This window comes from Homarus americanus, unplaced genomic scaffold, assembly GCF_018991925.1.
Source record: "Homarus americanus isolate GMGI-L3 unplaced genomic scaffold, GMGI_Hamer_2.0 scaffold24523, whole genome shotgun sequence".
In the NCBI taxonomy this organism is placed as follows: Eukaryota; Metazoa; Arthropoda; class Malacostraca; order Decapoda; family Nephropidae; genus Homarus; species Homarus americanus.
The window spans coordinates 687,079-707,571 of record NW_024744357.1 but is presented as its reverse complement, the minus strand read 5'-3'; the positions used below and the strand labels follow the sequence as shown (position 1 = coordinate 707,571).

At 39.6% G+C, this 20,493-nt stretch overlaps 1 protein-coding gene across 1 annotated transcript in view; it reads right to left on the bottom strand.

Moving 5' to 3' along the window:
- LOC121877745 (dynein beta chain, ciliary-like) overlaps positions 1–20,493 on the bottom strand; it is a 178,514-nt gene that overhangs the window by 97,296 nt on the left and 60,725 nt on the right. Inside the window, 8 exon segments of the mRNA XM_042383602.1 lie at positions 7,167–7,340; positions 7,537–7,819; positions 8,026–8,174; positions 15,398–15,525; positions 15,966–16,176; positions 16,607–16,831; positions 17,067–17,268; positions 19,211–19,353. Of these exon segments, the coding sequence (XP_042239536.1) occupies positions 7,167–7,340; positions 7,537–7,819; positions 8,026–8,174; positions 15,398–15,525; positions 15,966–16,176; positions 16,607–16,831; positions 17,067–17,268; positions 19,211–19,353 (1,515 nt within the window).

Genomic DNA, 20,493 nt, shown 5'->3' with positions numbered 1-20,493 from the left:
ATAGGCATCTCGCATACAGGGTGGTATGAGTGCATTTATCCCATCTTCTACCAAAACTTTCACTTTACAATCATGGTTTGATCGCTCCTGTTCTCTTGCAAGTAGGGAGAGAGCTAGGGCGTATCGAGTTATGAAACTATCTCCTTCTCCTATTACCCACTCCTCTTTCATTATTTCTAGGAATCGTTGTAAGGTTATTCTTCGTAGGGCCAAGTGGAATTTAAAAAAAAAAAAAAAAAGACCACTGACCTGACTTACTCTTCTTCTAGTAAATCCTTCTGGTCCTTAACCAAAAACATCTGTAATAAATCCCACACTCCCTCTTTTCCTCCTCTATTTCGACCTGATAACTCTATAGCCAACTCTACCCCTGATAAAGCCAATTTTATTGGCACCTTATTCTCCTCTAACTGCACCTTAGACAATTCCAACTCTATCCCTCCTCCTCCTGCTCTTCCTACTGAACCTATGCACTTTCCTATAATCTCCACTCGTAGGGTTGCTGGTGTGTTATCCAGGTTGGATGTGAGTAAGGTGCATGGACATAACGGAATACCCCATCGTGTTCTGAGGAGTGTGCTGAAATTCAAGCCCCTGTACTTGCGCGCCTCTTTTGCCTTTGCCTCAAAACCCAAACTTTTCCTTCTTCTTGGAAGCATGCCTCGGTTCAGCCCATCCCGAAGAAGGGTGACCATTCCAATCCCTCTAACTATCGCCCCACTGCCCTAACTTCATCCATCTCTAAGATTTTCGAAACTATCTTAAACTCTCATTTTCTGTCACCTTGAACGCCATTCTCTTTTGTCGCATCACCAGTATGGCTTTCGCCAGGCGAGATCTAGTGTTGATCTGCTCTCCTATTGCACCCATCTTTGGACATCCTCTCTTAGGGATTATGGGGAAACTTTCATAGTGGCCCTCAACATCTCCAATGCATTTGACAGGGTATGGCACAGGAATTTGCTTTCTAAACTTTTCCTTATGGTTTCTCTCATTCACTTTGTTCTCTAATTTCTAGCTTCCTTGAGAACCGATCCGTGGCAGTAGTTGTCGAGGGATCGATCCCTCCTCGCTCTTTCTCTACCAAAAGTGGTGTCCCACAGGGTTCTGTTCTTTCATCTACTCTCTTCTTCTTTTTATCAATGATTTACTTCACACTACGACTAATTCTATCCATTCTTACGCTGATGATTCTATTCTTCACTCTTCTTCACATTTTTCCCTTCTCCCTAATTCTCAAACTAGATCTGTTTTTTGAGCTAATATAATTTCATCTATCAATACGGATCTGCTGCATCTCCGAATGGGGAGGTAGAAACTTGGTTAAATTCAATAGTAAAAAAACACAGTATTTACCAATTACACTTTACAAATTAGATGATCTCCCAACAATCACATTTCAGGATGCATTCATTCTGCCAAGTTCTAAAATAGATATGCTAGGCCTCACCATTTCCTTTAATATGTCATGGAAGCCACACATCCACAACATTGCTAAAGCAGCTTCCTGAAAGCTGGGAATGCTGTACAGATGCTGTAGCAACTTCACTCCCGAGCAGTTGCGTCAAGTTTATAAGTTATTCATTCGTCCTAACTTGGAGTACTGCTCTTGTATCTGGGGGTGGCACTTCTGTCAACTATTAGATAAGGTGGAATCAAAGGCATTTCGTCTTAGTAACACTCCTCCTTTAGCTAATAATCTCTCTTCCCTTTCTTTTCGCCACAAGGTTGCTTATATATATATATATATATATATATATATATATATATATATATATATATATATATATATATATATATATATATATATATATATATATATATATATATATATATATATATATATATATATATATATATATATATATACAGTATATTCTGTTAATCAACCATTCAAAATATGGGCACACTTTTGCAATGACTATGTATATAATGTCCCTATTTCCCCACTATAAAAATGTAAATGCAATCTGTAGTTTCTTATAGTGTTTGTGTTCAATTGAGGTGAAGACTTATGTGTATACCAGTCTTTCAACATGTATATATTTAAGAATGTGTTCTTGTACATTACCCTGATGTTTTATTTTTTTTCATGTACAGCTGTACCTACGTCAGTGTACTTGTAAATATGTTGACATGCACAAATGTTTACATGCATATTTGTTGAAGGCATGATGTCATTTAACTGTACACATACATATATACAAATTATCTTGCATTTTACCAAAGGTTATCATGCAATGTTCCAACGGTATAACTTGCAGACAAAGACGGTCTTTAATACGAGCATCAATGTATTACAGTGTCAAAGTACGTGGGATGTTAAGAACGTTGCACCACATATAAAAACCTTGGTGTCCATGCCTTCACTCACTGTCTAGTAAAAACTATGACAAACGCACATACAGACAAGACATAGAACAGAACAATATCAGTCATTGAATAACTCACATCCATTTTTGTTCGCCATTCCTGGTACACGAAGACACATAAAACAATGAAATTAACATTAGTTGCTGAGCATCACTGCCAGGTATAAAAATCAGCTACAGTGTTTCCATTCTCGATTTATGTTTAACTTTACCAGGATATATATATATATATATATATATATATATATATATATATATATATATATATATATATATATATATATATATATATATATATATATATATATATATATATATATATATATATATATATATTTGTTTACGTGTTCTATGTGTTAGTTTTAATATATTTTACATCGACGAAAGGATTTTTTATATCATGCAGTTTAGACGCCATGCTTAAGTTTATGTTATATAGTATTTAGTTTACTCCTTCACTGCTTAGTCTTGATCAACTGGTGGGCCAGTATTTGATTTAATACATTTCCCTGACAGTCATCTGTAAAACTACAACCTATCGTAATGCATGACCAGTATCACGCTAGCAGTCACATGCTATTGTTGACAACAATGCTATTTGTCAGTGATAGGGATGTTTCGGTGGCTCGGAGAGCCAAGGGATACTCAAAGAGTAATGATTTAATTACGGTAAATTCACTAAAACGGTAATGATGAGGACACAAGTCTGACACCTCTTGGGACACTATGCCGAGAGTGAGAAAGACGTTATTAATTGGCCTTGTATAAATACCTGAAACAATGACTCTCACTTATGAATTGGGACACTGAATAGGCAGAGATAATGACACGGCATTGACAGTGAGAAGCAGACTGGACTGACAGTGACAGACTGGCAGTGACAGGAACCCGGAGAGGGAACTTCGGCAGACGCAGGTTATGATCATCATGCACATTTATAGATGTGAACGGCAGGAGGCTGTCAGGCAGCGTGTGCTCATGTGGTGCCTTAATGCAGTACCCAACAAGGACGTCCCTTTCCTCACACTTCCTCACAACACACTTCCTGCATCACTATATACACTTTAGGAGTGAGTGCCACTGTGGTTGGCTGTATTAAAAGGTGTATTATTGGTAATGGCAATACTGGGAGATAGTGTTTTGACAAAACAACAGAAGGATAATTGTTCGAGTCACAGGGCCATCACTCATATGAGTATAAATAGCAGTGCTCATGGTTATGGGACACAAGGCTGAGGAGCTTTTACATGATGGGTATCCATCATCCTTGGACGAATTTGACTGAACAAGGAGTGATTCTACCATCAAGGTAAGGGGACGTCCTTCAGGGCACCCAAGACGCGCAATTGGCACTCAGGACTCACCGACAACACCCGAGGGCCGAGCGATTCCTGCCGGGGATGGTACAGTGTCACAGGAGGTCAATCTTAGAGATCATGTGGTTAAGTAATCAGTTTAAGCAATCGGTGCTGCAATATCTCAAGAGGAATTTAACAGAACTGCTACGAAATATGTGAATCTGGATAACCTCGTCCTGATCGGTTATGATTAGCAAAGTGCTTAAGGGCAACACATTCAAGAAATATTAAGAACAAATGCTTAAAGAAGGCTTTCTACCATCATTGTTTGGTATATAAGATGGTGATGGAGGAACAGGAGTGCATATCATAATATAAGAGAATCCCCTCTACTAGAACAATGTAATTTATCAAATCAAGATAGTTCTGCATCATCATTGGTGTGAAGAAGTACTGTATACTGTTAGAAGATACTTTCATTATACCAAGCATTAAACCTGCCCTGGGGAAGAGGAGTTGGAGAAAGTTATGATTTGAATAATAATAAAATTTTTTTAACTAAGCCATCAGAGCAACCATTAAAAATGTTGTCTGGCTATTTTGATCTTTTTCCATAGATTAGATAGCCTGGACAACTCAGATTCCGATTGGTTAAAGCTCCCAGATTCAGTGTTTTCTTCCCGACTCCTATAGTGAGATACTATCTTGACTTTGTTGCTTCAGCTGCTTGAGGAAGACATCTAACTCGACACAGTAAAATTTTGTGTAACTCAGGAGATGTTTAGACATGAATTTGGTAATATCTCAGCTGATGATAATTCATATGTTGACCGACTCATGACTTGCATGAATCGCTGGTACAATTTTGTCTTAGTCTTGTCAGTTGTATGATTGGCCACTGTGACTCTGTTCCCTGGAGAACTACCATCAGCACTTTAGTTCTCCACTCCCTCCTCAATATAGCGCCTCTTTATAATATTAGTTTGCCATTTCAGCAAAGTGTTGTCCCCTTCACAGAGTGCCACCAGGCAAGTTTAACACGCTCCCTTACATAACGGCCTCATGAAAATTTAGTAAACCAATTCATCTCCCTTCAGCACATCTATCCAAGACTCCCCGGGCCTTCATATCACAGCTCTGTCTTGTAACTGCAACAGCTTTACTCAAGTCATTGCTTGGTCATGTATACTATAGGCAGTATCACCCCGAAATAGGTCCTCATTATCATAAGGACTGTGTGAATTATTACGAACATGAACTTAATAAAATAAAAGGGATGAAACATTTTTGTTTACATGAAGTTTCTCTTATAGTTGTCATAGTGCAAGACTTTAGTAAGTATCAAAGTTTAGTTATCAAGACAATAGTGTCTAGACATTTGTGTCAATGATGATATCAAATTTTTAAACTTTTTCATTCTGTTTCAAATGTGACTCGCCTTAAATGTAAGCAAGATCAATTTTGTATTTATAATAAAGGTAAACAAGATCCATGATCTCCTGAGTGAATTAATAACAGAACTAAAAACTTAGCACTGTGACCAGCACTGACTCCTACCATCTTTACTTCCTCAAATTAAAAGTTAGGTACCTGTACTGTACTCATTTAAATTTGGGTGGACTGGAAGGACTCCCAGGATCGAATGAGTAACCAATCAGACAAGAGGCAAACATTTCATTCAGTCAGCTGTTGCAGCTCTTTACTCACATGTGAATATTGTATAAATTTCAGTGTGGCAACCGAGGTTAATGAACCTTCGTTGGCGTGTAGTAATACTGATAACTCAAAAGCAGAGTTAAACATTTCCATAACATATCGGTGGGTCGCCAAGTTCCTGTATATTGTTGTTTTTATGTATTTCCGCATTTCAATGAATGAAACATTTAAGCGTAAATTATAATTAGGTCCATACACTAGACAACTATAAAAATTAATGACCTGGGCTCTTCATTTGCGTTAAAACTTCACAAGGCCTGAAGTCCTCGACAAATAGTGAGTGCGACTCAGGACATATGGTTCATCCTTTGGGCGAAATAGTAGTTTGTTTACATCTCAATAATAGAGCTATGGTAGAGACTTTGTGTTATCAAAGTGTAAATGCACAGTTTTCTTCTCTATTACCTTAGGTGATATATCCACCTGTCCAGCAGAAAGACAGAGTATGACTTATAACATACGGGGCATCGTCTGAGACAACGAAATCCAAGTAATTCTTGTACCTGTAAGGTAAGAGTCTCTCTCATGCTAAAAAGACATTTTCATGGCCGTGGCTCAGACCAGGATCATAAAAAAGCGCCAACGACGGGAGAATCCTGGCATATATGTGCCTGCTGTCACTAAACTCTCTACAGCACAGTCACTATAGGGTGTTGACAGGGAGTGCCGGACCTGCTGAACGCCTGTACCGTTCTTCATATATTTAAGGTATTGACATTAAACCCATAACCTTGAGCTCCAAAGCCGGTAAATTAACCACTTGGTCAAATAGTTCGTTTCATTTTAAAATGGATTATATTTATGAATGGTTAATACATACTACAAGGCACTTACAAGACAATTTGTCTCCTGTTAATTGTTAAAATTGGTTTTAATCAATCATAATCAGCCACAATACAAATTCCTCTTATGTGGAATTTATACATATAAGTGTCTTTATTTTTATGTCTGCAAGTTAATTGTATAGAATTTAGAATGAGCTGTTTTAGTTCGAAAATATTAAGGAATTTATTTGTAAAATATGAATTTTAGATGAAAATAGGGACTTACGTTTTAGGTTCCCAAAAGGCTACATTTAATAAACTGGATTGGCTAGTAACTGGAACATACAACATATGTAACTTTATCCTAATCAATAGCATAACAATAATACCATCACAATAAATATCAACTAAAAAACAAATAAAAATTAACCCATACATCTAAAAAAATTTATACAAGTAAACTTTAGTATATACAATAAATCCCACCCACCCTCTCTTCTTTATAAGTGATGGTGGGAAAAAAAAAACATTTGGGAGTATTTCTTTACTTAACCCAAATCTTTCAATACAAACAGCTACCCTTAAGACTTAAGAGAAAATGATTATCCTTAAACGAAAACTATATACAAACATTTAAAAATACAGTACTGAAACCCTATTGGGCAAATTTTATTACTCGTTATATTTTAGTGGGAAGAACGTGACAACTAAATTTAGTGAACACAATTGTGTTCTTCACATTTATTACATTCTGATATAAATGGTTAATAAAACTGTAATGACCTTTTGTTTTTGTTGCTGTTATTGAAGCTGAATTTTAAAATGAAACACTTCACAGAGGTCAGTCAAAGTTAAACACTGGGGCACTTAATGGATATCACCTTAAAACCCGATTTTACAATTAAACAAATAACCACAAATATTAAGATTAACAACCTAGTTATATCAATGTTAATATATGAGCCTGAGAGAGTAAAATACAGGGAGGCAGAGTAAGTGAGGACCTCCAGACTCACCTGCAGGGGTGTGTCTGGATCCAACTCAAACTTGGGTATCTTCTCGGTCCAGGGGGCAAACCTCAGTGTGTCTCGCTCGATGAAGTAGTCAAACACGTTACCAGAACTCGGGAACCTCACCATCCGGAACTCTTGTTGGAACCACTTACTAAACTCTACACGGTAGTCAATGTTCTAAGTACGGAAGAAAGGAAGAGGCAGGCCAATTAGTGCTATGCTGGGAGGTAGTTGAAGAATGCTGTTGTTGTAGTGTAATGATGTGGGATCTGTAATGTTTAGTAATCATTGAATAATATTAAGAGGGGCACTACAGGAGATGAGTTCTTCCTACCCAGCCCATCCCCACATTCCCTACTTTACAAATACTCACTCCGTCTTGATAGAGCGCTGATCCAAAGGCCCAAACGAGAGCAAATACAAAATATTGCTCGTACACTTCCTTTGGGCTGTCTGGCGGGGTATTTTCAGGTGTGAGGAGACAGTCCAGCATATTACAAAGTATCATCAGATGGCTAATCTCTGGCATGGGAGTTATTTTCTTAAAGCGCATGCGCAGTATCTCTTGACAGGTGGGGATGTACTTGTCGAAGAGCACCATCAAGTTGGCTTTCTCACTCTGCACTTCACGTCGATCAATCCAGCTGGTCACATAGCTAGAGTGTGAGAGAAAGACTGATAATATATTTTCTATGCAAAGTCAGGTCCCAGCAAAGATGATTATGCTGCTACATTCAAAGAAGTTGGTCATATAACTGTCATTAATGCTGCTGGGGAAAAAAGTAAGCATCACACTATAACAACAATATTTTTTAACAAAATGGACATTTTGAGTCTAATAAAGTATAAAGAAGAAACTTACGGGTTCCATCCTAGATCACCTTGGTTCAGGTATATGATACCTGCACGGGACACCGTGGCTGGGGTCGCCGTGCGCAGGTGACTGATCTCGAAGAGCAGACGCATGTTTGGTGTTAGTGAAATGCGTTCATTACTCGCCAGCGTCAAGATCTGTGCATAAATGAAGAGGATTTTATGTTTTGGTGAGACTAGATATATATACTGTATATATAAACATACACACGAAGGGCATCCTGGCATAGTAAAGTCTGTATAGTCGGGGACTTTAACTTAAGTCAAAAAATTTGGACTGGTTTTATGGGTAACTCCGAATCAGAGGATTTCCTCAAAACCGTTAAAGACTGCTTCCCAAATCAACATATAGCTGAACCGATCAGGGGTAATTATATAGTATTTAGTTCTTTCAAATGGAGAAAACCTAATTAATAATGTGAACATAGGGAACATACTAACAGCGATCACAATGAAGTTAGAATCAAAAAAGCACTTAAGATCAGTCCCAGGGAAAGTACCACTGAAGTCCTTTATTTCTGTAGAACAAACTTTGAGGGTTTGAAAAGACAGCTGCAGGAAGGCGTCCCACATTAGGGTGTGAATTACATGACCTCACGAGAGGGTGTTAATAACACCTTACCAAGTGACCTGACCATGATGACCTCACATAATGGAGGAAACTGCAGCTAGCATATTGGCCCACACTAGGCAGCCCCGTTTACACCCAACCCATATCACTCCTTCATCTGTCCAACTTACATTTGAAGCTTCCCAGTGACCTCATGTTAATGATGGTGTTTGGTAATTTGTTTCGCTCATCCACAACTCTTTTCTCAAACCAGTGTTTACCTATTTCATGACTAAATCTAAATTTGTCTAATTTAAAACAATTGCTGGGTGTTCGTTCGTGGTTAGATAGTTTAAGTACCTTTTGTTTAACCCTTACTTCCAGTTATACACCTCAATCATATCGCCCTTCACTTCGAGTCTCTCAAAGGAGTGCTTTGTCATCATCCTCTGAATGCTCTCTAGGGGATTGATATCCATTCTATAGTATGGTGACCAAAACTGATAACCTCACAAGTCTTGTAACTAACACTCCTTGATATGAACCCTAGTATCTTGTTCACCTTGTTTCCAGCATACTCGTACAGTATATGCATTGCCGTCTTGGTTTGAGGTTCCTACTTATCATTACTCCAAAATCTCTCTCACAGTCGGATTTCTCTATATTTTATAATAACATTGTTCATCTGCCATTTTTCAGACAATAGGAGTGCCAGGACCCTAGACGCCCGCTTCACCCTAGCCACACTGTGACCAACGAAGTGACTTGATCGGGCCTAACCAAGCTGCACATCTAACTGGAATAGGGGACCAAAGGGGTGCGTTGCTAGCTGCAGGGTGCAGTCTGTGGCTTCGCTCAACCTCCAGGACTCACGTCTCCCAGCATTATGGGACGGCACGTACAGCAAACACTTGGGAGAGTATTCCAGCTCTGGTGGTCTGGGCTGGGGATGATGCTGCCAGTCTGCTCTCAAAACGGTAGCAGGATAGGAGCCATTTTGTCTGGACCCTCCCCGGTGACCCACAGTTTGGGAAATCCCTTCCCTCTCTTTGAGAAGGAAAGGAAGGGGAGGGGGGGGGGGGGGGGCCCTTCTGGTACTGCTCACCTCATCATGGGAACTCGCTAGCCCCCACTGCATCAAGGCGGCTCCCACTGGGGAGGCTTTTGTTCAAACTTTCCACTGGACAGTGTCATCGTCCTCCACAGACTCACTTAGTCTCATGTCTTTATTCTTCTCATTTTTGCCATTAACCATCACATGTTCAGCCTTCAGTGTGGCACAGAACTGCTCTCAGCTAACACTAAACATGGTAACCACTGCTAGTCAAACCCCGGAAGATAATTTGCCGTGACCGTACCTTGAGAGAGGTCAGATGACACCTGAAAAGTCATATGCATGCACACTACTACTTCCTTGATTTCTATTCCCCTTGCACTTTTAGTGCATTACCTATTCCATCCTCAATCTACTTGGTCTTTGTCTCTCCCTCTTACCACTTATGTCTGAATTATACATTTGTCTACCATTATGTTACTTCTAATTCGCTCCATACGTCCATACCATCTATTCTAAGCCGACTGTTATCTTGTAGCATTGCTTCCACTTGTTCTCATTTCTGCATTTTTTTTATAATCCTATTGCTGTCATGCATGTTGTCTCTATAACTGTACTTCTAACCTGAAGCTTAAGAACATAAGAACATAAGAATGGAGGAAACTGCAGCGGGCCTATTGGCCCATACTGGGCAGGCCCGTTTACACCCAACCCCTATTGCTCATATGAGCATCCAACCTATGTTTGAAGCAATTCAGCGTATTCGAGTTAATGATGATATTTGGTAACTTGTTCCATTCATCCACTACTCTGTTTCCAAACCAGTGTTTACCTATTTCACGCCTAAATCTAAATTTGTCTAATTTAAAACCATTGTTACGAGTTCGCTCCTGGTTGGATAATTTGAGTACCTTTGTAATGTCCCCTTTGTTTAGCCCTGCCTTCCACTTATACACCTCTATCAGGTCGCCCCTCGCCTACGCCTCTCAAGGAGTGCAAATTAAGATGCTTTTAACCTGTCTCTATACTCAAGGTTCCTAATGCCCGGGATTAGTCTTGTCATTCTCCTCTGAATTCTTTCCAAGGATTCTATATCCATTCTGTAATACGGTGACCAGAACTGAACTGCGTAATCCAGGTGTGGTCTCACAAGAGCAAGATACAGTTTTAGGATGACCTCGCTAGTCTTGTAACTAACACTCCTATGTATGAATCCAAGTACTTTATTAGCCTTGTTACGAGCAAAAACACATTGTTTACTTGGCTTAAGGTTCCTACTTATCATTACTCCTAAATCTCTCTCGCAGTCGGATTTCTCTACGGCATCGTTGTTCATCTGGTATCTGGTTTCCCTGTTTACATCTCCTATACTGAGTACTTTACATTTGTCGACGTTGAATTTCATCTGCCATTTTTCAGACCATTCGAAAAAATTGTTTAGATCTTCCTGTAATTTTCCCGAGTCCTCGTCAGATTTGATAACACGTCCTATTTTAGTGTCATCAGCAAATTTACTTATGTTGCCGATATCTATGTCGTTTATGTATATAATAAATAATAATGGTCCAAGTACTGAGCCTTGGGGAACTCCACTTGTGACGTTGCTCCAATGGGATTTAGTGCCGTTAATGCTCACTGGATGTTTCCTGTCCTGTAACCACGCCCTAATCCATTTAAGGATGTCACCTTTAATGCCATGAGCTTCTACCTTTCTAATTAGTCTTTCGTGGGGGACTCTGTCGAAGGCTTTGCTAAAGTCGAGATATACCACATCATAAAGTGCCCCTCGTCCACCGATTCGAAAACTGATGAAAAGAATGTTAATAGATTAGTTAGGCAAGAACGTCCGCTTGTGAAGCCATGCTGGGAATCATTGATCAATCGGTGCTTCTCCAGGTGATTTCGAATAGAGTTTGAGATGATTGCTTCCAGTAATTTGCCTACTTTTGATGTTAGACTGATTGGGCGGTAGTTAGAGGATAGCGATCTATCCCCCTTCTTGAAAATCGGTATTACATTCGCTATCCTCCAGGATTCTGGTACTACACCTGTTTTTAAGGACATGTTAAACAACTTTGCTAAGGGCATACTAAGCTCTTCCTTACATTTCTTTAATACTCTGGCAAATATCTCATCGGGACCAGGTGACTTATTAGGCTTTAGTTTGTCTATTTGCTTACTAACATCATTACTAGTCACTACTATCTCACTTAATTTGTTTTCTTCACTATCTCTGAATAGAGTCGGTGCCTCGGGTATCATGTTTAAATTTTCAGTGGTGAAAACTGTTGAAAAATATTTATTCAAATTATTGCTCATTTCTCCGTCGTTATCAGTGAGCTCGCCGGAGTCTTGACAGTATTGGTCCAATCTTTTCTCGTGTTTTAGTTTGATACATTTGGTAGAATCCTTTGGGGTTTGTCTTCGCCTCCCTTGCTATCCTTACCTCATTATTCCTCTTTGCTTTCCTTATCTCAGTTTTAACCCTACTCGCCAATACCCTATAATAGTCGGTGCATACGATTTATCCTTCTACCTATAGCCTTCCTTTGTAAATGATGTTCTTTAAATAATTATTTATTCATTTAGGGTCATTGTTGTCTGATCTGAGTTTTTTGTATGGTATGTTCTGCCTTTGTGCATTAAGTAACTCACTATTTAAATTGTCGTGGAACTCGGCAATCTCAGATCTTGTTATCAGGTCGGTGTCATCTGTCAGGTTCACGGCCAAACGCGACACCCCCTCTCTCAGCTGCCTCTTTAAACTGTCAAAGTTTGCCCTTCTAAAATCTGGTACTTTAGTGGAATTTTCCTTACGTCTGCCTGAAAAATCTAACTGGAATAGAGAATTTCTTTGTGATAAAGCTGTTTGCAAATTCGTTCCCTACCTCGACCCTGCTAATGAGGGTTTTCTCTGTTCGACAGAACTAAATCCAGTATATTATTACCCCGTGTGGGTTCGGTTATATGTTGACTTAGGAAACAGTCCTGGATGGTCTCGAGAAAATCCTCTGATTCTGAGTTACCCGTAAGGTCAGTCCAATCTATTTGGCCAAGGTTAAAGTCGCCTACTATACAGACTTTGTTGTGTATGGAAGCCCTGCGCATTTCATCCCAGATAAGTCGCTCATTGACTCTATCAAGATTGGGGGGGTCTATATATTACTCCTGTGATTAATTTTTCCCGACCGTCGCTTAATTCTATCCAAATTGTTTCTGTATTCCTCTCAGTTTTTATTTCCTTATTTATTTCACACTTCAGATTATCCCTAACATAGATTGCTACTCCTCCTCCTTTCCTGGTCTGCCTATCGGTATGGAACAGTTTGTAACCCACAATTTGGTATTCGACTGTAATTCACGTGTGTCTAGGTTGATCCATGTTTCAGTGAATGCAATTATATCGATTTCTTCGGTACATACCAAGGCCTTAATATCATCCATTTTGTTTCTCATACTTCTACTGTTCGTGTAGTATACATTTAAGTTAGTCGTGTTCTGAGTCCTCCCCTTACCGCGTTTAGTTTTAAACTCCCTGTCTAATTTAGTTTTGTCATCATTCCTAACACTATTTCCCTGTAATCTTTCGCCTTGTTTACCCGCTCCCACTGCAGTCTCCTCCACCCCCGTGCCCATATGTTCTCTTAGCAGTTTAAAGACTTCGATATCTTTTGAACTGCCCCCTCTAGAGCCCCAGCCAGGGTTGCTACTCCATCCCTAGACAGGTGCACCCCATCCCTAGCATAAAGGTCCCTTCTGCCATAGAAGTTGTCCCAGTTGTCAATGAATGGGACTGATATTGACTTGCAATATCTGTCAAGACGGTCGTTGACACCAACTGCCCTTGACAACCATTCACTGCCAACTCCCCTTCTAGGCAGGACACCGCATATGATAGGGATCCCTCCCTTAGTCCTAATACGATCTATGGCTGCCTTGAACTTATCAAGAAGTTCCTCGCTCCTACACCGGCCAATATCATTGCCTCCTGCACTGAGGCAGATAATGGGTTTGTTCCCATTACCAGACAAGATATTGTCCATCCTGTCAATTATATCCCCCACCCCAGCTCCTGGCAAACACACCCTCATCCTATTTTTGTTTTTACCACAAAAGGCCCTGTCCATGTACCTTACCTGTGAGTCACCAACAATTAAAGTTTTTATACCTTCCTTGTCATCCCTGTCCCTGACTGTACTAACGTCCAATTCGTCTATCAAGGGACTGAACGGGTTGGTACACTTAGCTGTTGTTGTCGTTGTTGTCGTATCCTTCGTGTGCTTCTTCACCACCAGCTTTGTCTTCCCACTACTCACAACTTTCCACTCGCTTGAGTTTTCGTCAGACACTGGCTTTACTCGTCCAGCCTCTCCTTTTAACTTCGCCAGCTCTTTCCTTAATTTCAGGTTCTCCAACGTGGCCCTCTCAATTTCTAACTTGGCCCTCGCCAATTCTTCAATGGACCACTCCAGTTTGGTCAACAAACTCTCATTCCCAAGACCGCACATAGCACTGGCCATATCTGATAATTATCCCTCCGGAGCTAACCCTGCCGTGACCTTTCCCCTAGTGAGGTCAGAACACAACTGCTCTTGCCTCTTGAGTCCATATTTCACATCCACATTATCATATCAGCTCAACAATTGTACATCTTCACCTTTACCTTGGATGATACTTTTCTCACTCCATAATGTTATTTTCTTTACTTCGGCTACTCTGTAGTTTAAATCATTAATCATCATTTAATTTGTTAAATATCTGATACAAGCCACTTTCTTCATGCTAATTCCATTCAAATTAACATGTAATACTTCCTGCCCCCTTGGTCTATTTATTATTACCATTGGTTCCCTTTACATTCACAATCATTTTTTACTAGTAATATCTCCGTTAGCCGGGATCCATTGTAACCGGAACTCTCCAACAGATGGAATTGAAATATTCTAAGGGGTGCATTCCAGGGATGGGGAATTTTTTCCAGGCTTTGAGAGATGAAATAATGCATAATTCTGGAAAATCCCAAGAAAATTCTGGTACTCCAAAAATTCTGGGGATGGGAGATTTTTTTCTCATTTCGAAAGATGATGTAACGCTCAACTTCTGGAACTTCCGAGAAAATTTTACTGGTACAGTACTTGAAAATATCCAGAAAATTCCAGGGGTAATTTTTTCCGGCTTTCAGAGAGTCGTCTCATTACTCGGAAATCTTGCATTCCCAGAAGTGCTCTGCACCAATTGCTCTGGCTGATGGAGATATCACTGAGGTACACTCTCAAATTCCTAAGATGAAATATTGTAATTTTCTTTCTAGATTACTAAGTAGAGTAGTTTCATCTACAAAATGCGGCTGAAAGCAGAAGAAAAACAAAACAAAAGGCAGCACTGGAAGTGAATGTAATGAACATTCAGGTAGTAGCAGCGAACGCAGATGATTGGCAATTATAGCACCGAGTAACTTATGAGAATGTCACAGAAGAATGAACAGATGAAGGTGAGTGAAAGTTGAATGTATAATTCCTCTTGATTCTGACCACCCAACAGCATAGCAAGAAAAAGTTTACAAACATGAAACCCATTATAGATAGTCACACATGCATACAAGAACCATCAAAGCACTCAGGACATGCAATACAACATACTCAAGATCCACCATCACACTAATAAACCAACACTACCATGCACCAATTACACTCATTAGGAGCACAACAGTGACACATCATCAGGTCAAGCAAACTCCAACACAATATATGTCTCCACCTTGTTGTCGTCCATGAGTGTGTTGAGAGACTCGATCCACATAGGGTCAATATCGCCATCCAGGATGATCCACTTGGGTGCGTCACCTGGCATGTTAGCTTGGTCCCTCATCAGGCTGGAGAACAAACCTAAGATGGAAAAGAAAAAGAAATCAAGTCTGTGACCAAAGACCAAAGATAAATGAGACCCAAGTAACTGGTGACTACAAACCAAATTTTAGGTCACTGAGGAGATACACAGATGATGACAAACTTACAACTATAGAGTAAATAAAAAAAAGAGTGATGCTAAATCTACTCCTTTCATACAATTTCTGATTCTCAAGTACAAGAAGAGTTTTTTATGACAATTACACTACACTGGATTAGTTTAAGTCAAAGAAGAGAAAGTTATGCGTAATCATACCACCTGTCTCACTATTACTGTCTCCCCTTGCATAGTCTCCCCCCTGTACAATCTCTCTCAATACCTTCACTCCAGTAAGTCTTCACCAGTACATTTTCCCCACCAATATAGTATTTCCTAATACCTAATACCAATTCCTTCCTCTCTACCTCAGTTCTCTCACCGTCTTTCCACTCCCGGGTGGCAGAGTTGATGTAGCCGAATAGCTCATCTCGGGTAACAGCCTTGGGATTAAGATCAAAACAGATAGGCTTTTTCTTCATGTTGTGCATTGTCCTAAAGAGTGTTCGCCACACCTGGGTCTTGCCTGTGCCTGCTCCACCAATGATGAACACACTGTGACGCACCTCCAGCAGTTCCTTCAGCTGCACCACCTGAATGAATAGATATAATTATGTTGTTCTTGTTATGGTATTAACCGGTATTAGTAGAATTTTCTGATGGTTAAGTACAGTATTTGATGTTTTTGCTTTGGTAGTACAGTATATGTTATTGGCAGTGTTTTGGCTCTATGTCTGATGATGACAAGTTGGACGATGGTACTCAACTCAGCACATCAGAGTAGATAATTGCTGATAGTAAGCAGAGGCTGTAAATTATCTTGTTTGCAAATGAGACTTTGTGTCATAATGGTATAGAATGCAATTAGGACATTTGTGACCTATGAACTACAGACTCAGGATCTAGAGTTTATTTAGTGGAATTGTAGTATTGAAGTAAACTACTGGGTGATTGGATTTATTGTGGGTGCTGGAGTGGTATGAGAAGACTTTTGTGAGGCTGACAGAGTACAGTATTACCTACCTTTAGAATGAAGCTGTCCTCTGGCTGCAACTTCAGATCAACAGCAGCCTCTTTGACGGCCTTCTCAAATTCGAGGTCTTTCTTACGAGGAACGTCCAGGGCGGGGAAGAGATCACCGATGAGACCCATGAAGACTGGCACATCATCGGTGACGATCTTAGGCACGTTATAGTCTCTTAGGGCTCTCATCAACACCTGGTCCTCCGGGCGTTCAGGGTCATCACGCTAGAAACCATACAGGCAAGCATTTGTCAACACAAGAGCCATGGGATGTATTCAGGTACAGGCAAGTCCCCTTCAAACATAAACATACACATGTAGGCACAAACATATTTATACATTTACACACACACATACATATTTTATATTTAAATCTTTGTAAGTTATAAGCTAGTTGGAGCCTTATTTGACACTATGCTGAGAAGCCCCTGACCTCTACACACTGAATCTTCTAACATACCTTGAGGGAGCCAGCGACCACCAGCAGGCTCTTGATGGCCCTGAGACCCCAGTCGTAGTGTCCCTGTTTGGAGAGGAGCTCCCGACAGAGTCTGTAGAGAGTGATGAACTTCCTGGCCAGCACCTTGGCTTCGATGAAGCCCTCAGCCACCAGCATGATCTCACATATCAGCTCTAAGTCCGGCACCACCATGGCACATGGCCTGGCCATATAAGAGGAAATTTTGATAGTCAGTGAACATGATGAGGATAATGGTGTGTCTTAAGATCAGTGTTCATCATGATGGTCAATCAACCAATCAAACTACCATCCTCATAACTGAGTGTTGGCGACCACAGTCTTCCACTCCGAATGTTTTCGGGCTGTTTTTACCAATCCTCCAAGATTTTCCATCGTTCTGAGAAGCCATTTTTTTAATCTAATTCATCCATCCTAGTCTCTACTTTCCCCTGGACCTCCTACCATCAACTTTGGCCATTAATATTGATGTTATTGTCTCCCATTCCTAATTATATGACCAAAATGATGTATCTCATTTCCTTTTTTTTTTAATTCAAAATACAGTAGAACGTCGATTTAAAGCGATTCAATTTAAGATTATTGACTTAAAGCGACACCCACAATTCAGGAAAGTGTTTTAATTTAAAGCAAATCTTTCCTATTTTGCACGTGTAAATCTGGCGCATCATATTATTAAATTCGCGGCCAATGTTTCTCTGGGCACGCTACACTGTCCTAAGGGCAAAGCTGTACTGTACATGTACTCAAAATAATGTACTAATGATAACTAAAATTTTTGTCTAGTGCAAACTATAGCATGATTATATTCAAATTAAGTACGTCCTCGACTTACGAGGGGGTTAGGGACCGACGACCAGGTCATAAGTAGAATTGGTCGTAAGTCGAAAATGCGAAAATAATACATAGAAAATGTAAAATGGGTGTCTATTTTTCTTCTCAGTACCACGAGAACTCTCACTTTTACGCTGGCCAGCCATTTTAAAGGGAATTACAAACAAAAATTTTGTCAGTACACAGTTTGATCAGTAACGTCGGGACTCGAAAATACGTAATTTGAAAAATATTTTATACGACTGAGGTGGTTGTATGTCCGGGTGGTCGTTAGTCGAGAAGTACCTGTAATCACTATCTTATAAGAATTCCAGCAATGTGAATTATATTCTCTTGGTCACTCCTGTGACATTTTATAAACAAAAAAGCAAAAACTCAATCTCAAGGACATAAATAAACAAATAAATACTTCACTAGACCTTCTGCGCAACTGTCAAACGTGTCACTGTCACTTCCCATCTTTCCAGCCAGGGTTTGGTGGTTCTAGGCTTTAAGTTTTTATCTTATATAATATCACAGACTAAAGCTAGGAGAATATAATTTGCATTGCTAGAATCCTTGCAAAACAGCGAATAATTTGAATGTAAACGTCATATATTTTGCACAAGAGATAAAAATTTTACTCATTTGGAATAAAATTAATTAAATCATGTCAGTTCAGTGACATTTTATAAGATAAAAACTTCAAGCCACTTTTAAGGACAGATAAACAAATAAACACTAGACCTTGGCATCAACTGCCAAACATACCACCCCCCCCCCTGCATCTTCTCATCAGCTGATCGCTAGTAAACAGACCATTTCACGTCCCATAATTTTAGCTGTGTTGATTTATTTGTGTTTGTTTTAACATAATACTACAAAAAACAATGTTTTGTTTATTCTAGGAGATGGGCTGAGGTGCATCTGGGTAGACTCTCAGTCTTTTTAGTATTTTGTGTTTCTCTCAAGTACCAAACTAAATTATTCCATTGAAACCAAACTTCGATTTAGTGCGAATTAGGTTTAAAGCGACCTCTCTTGGAATGTATCTCGTGCTATATCAACGTTCTACTGTACAATATTTTTCTTGAAGTTTTTGCCAATCTTAATATTTATTCATTTGTTTTCCTGTCAGTTAACTTATACAATTATTGTATAACACCATGCATCAATGGCCTCTAACCTCTCTTTGGTTTTTGCTGAAACTGCCCCCGCTTCAGACCCATACAATAATACTTACTGACCATACACAGCCTTTTTCTGAAACTGACACAAGAATTTGTCCTAGAGGGGAGAGGTGAGGGTCTGACCTGAAGAGGACCTTGAGGTTCTCAGGTAGCTCAGTGCGGCCGGCGTAGCCAGGGTTCATGGTGATGAAGATCCCCACCGTCGTGGTCAAGCGGATCGGCTCCCCCATGAAGTCGAAAGTTACCTTACGGTTACGGATGGCGTCCTGGACAGGGCAGTAAATGTCCAATTTATTCAGAACATCTAATAATATAATCAGTAAATAAAACAGTATCCTTCTATAGCAGCACTGGGTAGCACATATAAGTGGCCTTCTTCAATTCATATTTAAAGTGCAGTAGATTTAATAATACTGGATAGTTTGTAATTTAATACACTTATGAAAATCATACTAATGAATGCAATTGACGTCAATGAACAGGGAATACAACATAACTGTATACAGTGGACCCTCCAATAACGGGCGGTTCAATCTACGAGATTTCAGTTAACGAGTTACATCCCGTAAGGACTTTCAGTTCTATTAACGAGAAAAAATTCTCTTAACGACAGCCTTACGAGAAACATGTTTTGGTGTACGCATCAGCTGATCGACTCATCCGCCAATAATCGGTTCTCTGTTTAGCTTTGTTTCCAGTGGAGTAAACAGAGAAAGTTGTGCTCTTGAATATTTTTGCATTTTTACATTAAAATTATTGGTCATTCTGAAATTTAGTTAGCATATTGATAATATACAGTGCAGTGTTGGGTTACATAAAAAAATCTGGAATTAGTTAAATAAATTGTTGCGAACTTAAAATGCTTCTCTTCTCCATTCTCCTCCTCCCCACTTCCAATTCCCTTCATCTTCCTCCTCCTCCACCATTCAACTCAACCAGCAACTTTCTACATACACACCTCAAAGAAAGTGTTAAAATATTTTATTATTTTTTATTTATTATTGTACAGTATACTGTACAGTACAGTATTTTGTTTATATTTACTGTTTTGTTAATTCTATTACCGGTATACAGTACTTTGTATGTACTTTTTAATTAATTTAAAGGAAATTCTGTGAGTTGAAACCAATTACGCAATATCCAATTGAAATAATAGATTCAGTTAACGAGTGTCTCTGTGGAACCAAATGTGCTCATTAATGGAGGGACCACTGTATTACACCATACATTCTCTTACCTCCAGAATTTTGCTGTCAAGTGGAAATGAAACTAATTTTGTTCTGTTCAGTGTGTGGTCCAAGACTCATCGAAGTTCACCTGGTTGAATCACCTGTACACTCTCCACCAGGCTGACTCACCTGTACACTCTCCACCTGGATGACTCACCTGTACACTCTCCACCAGGC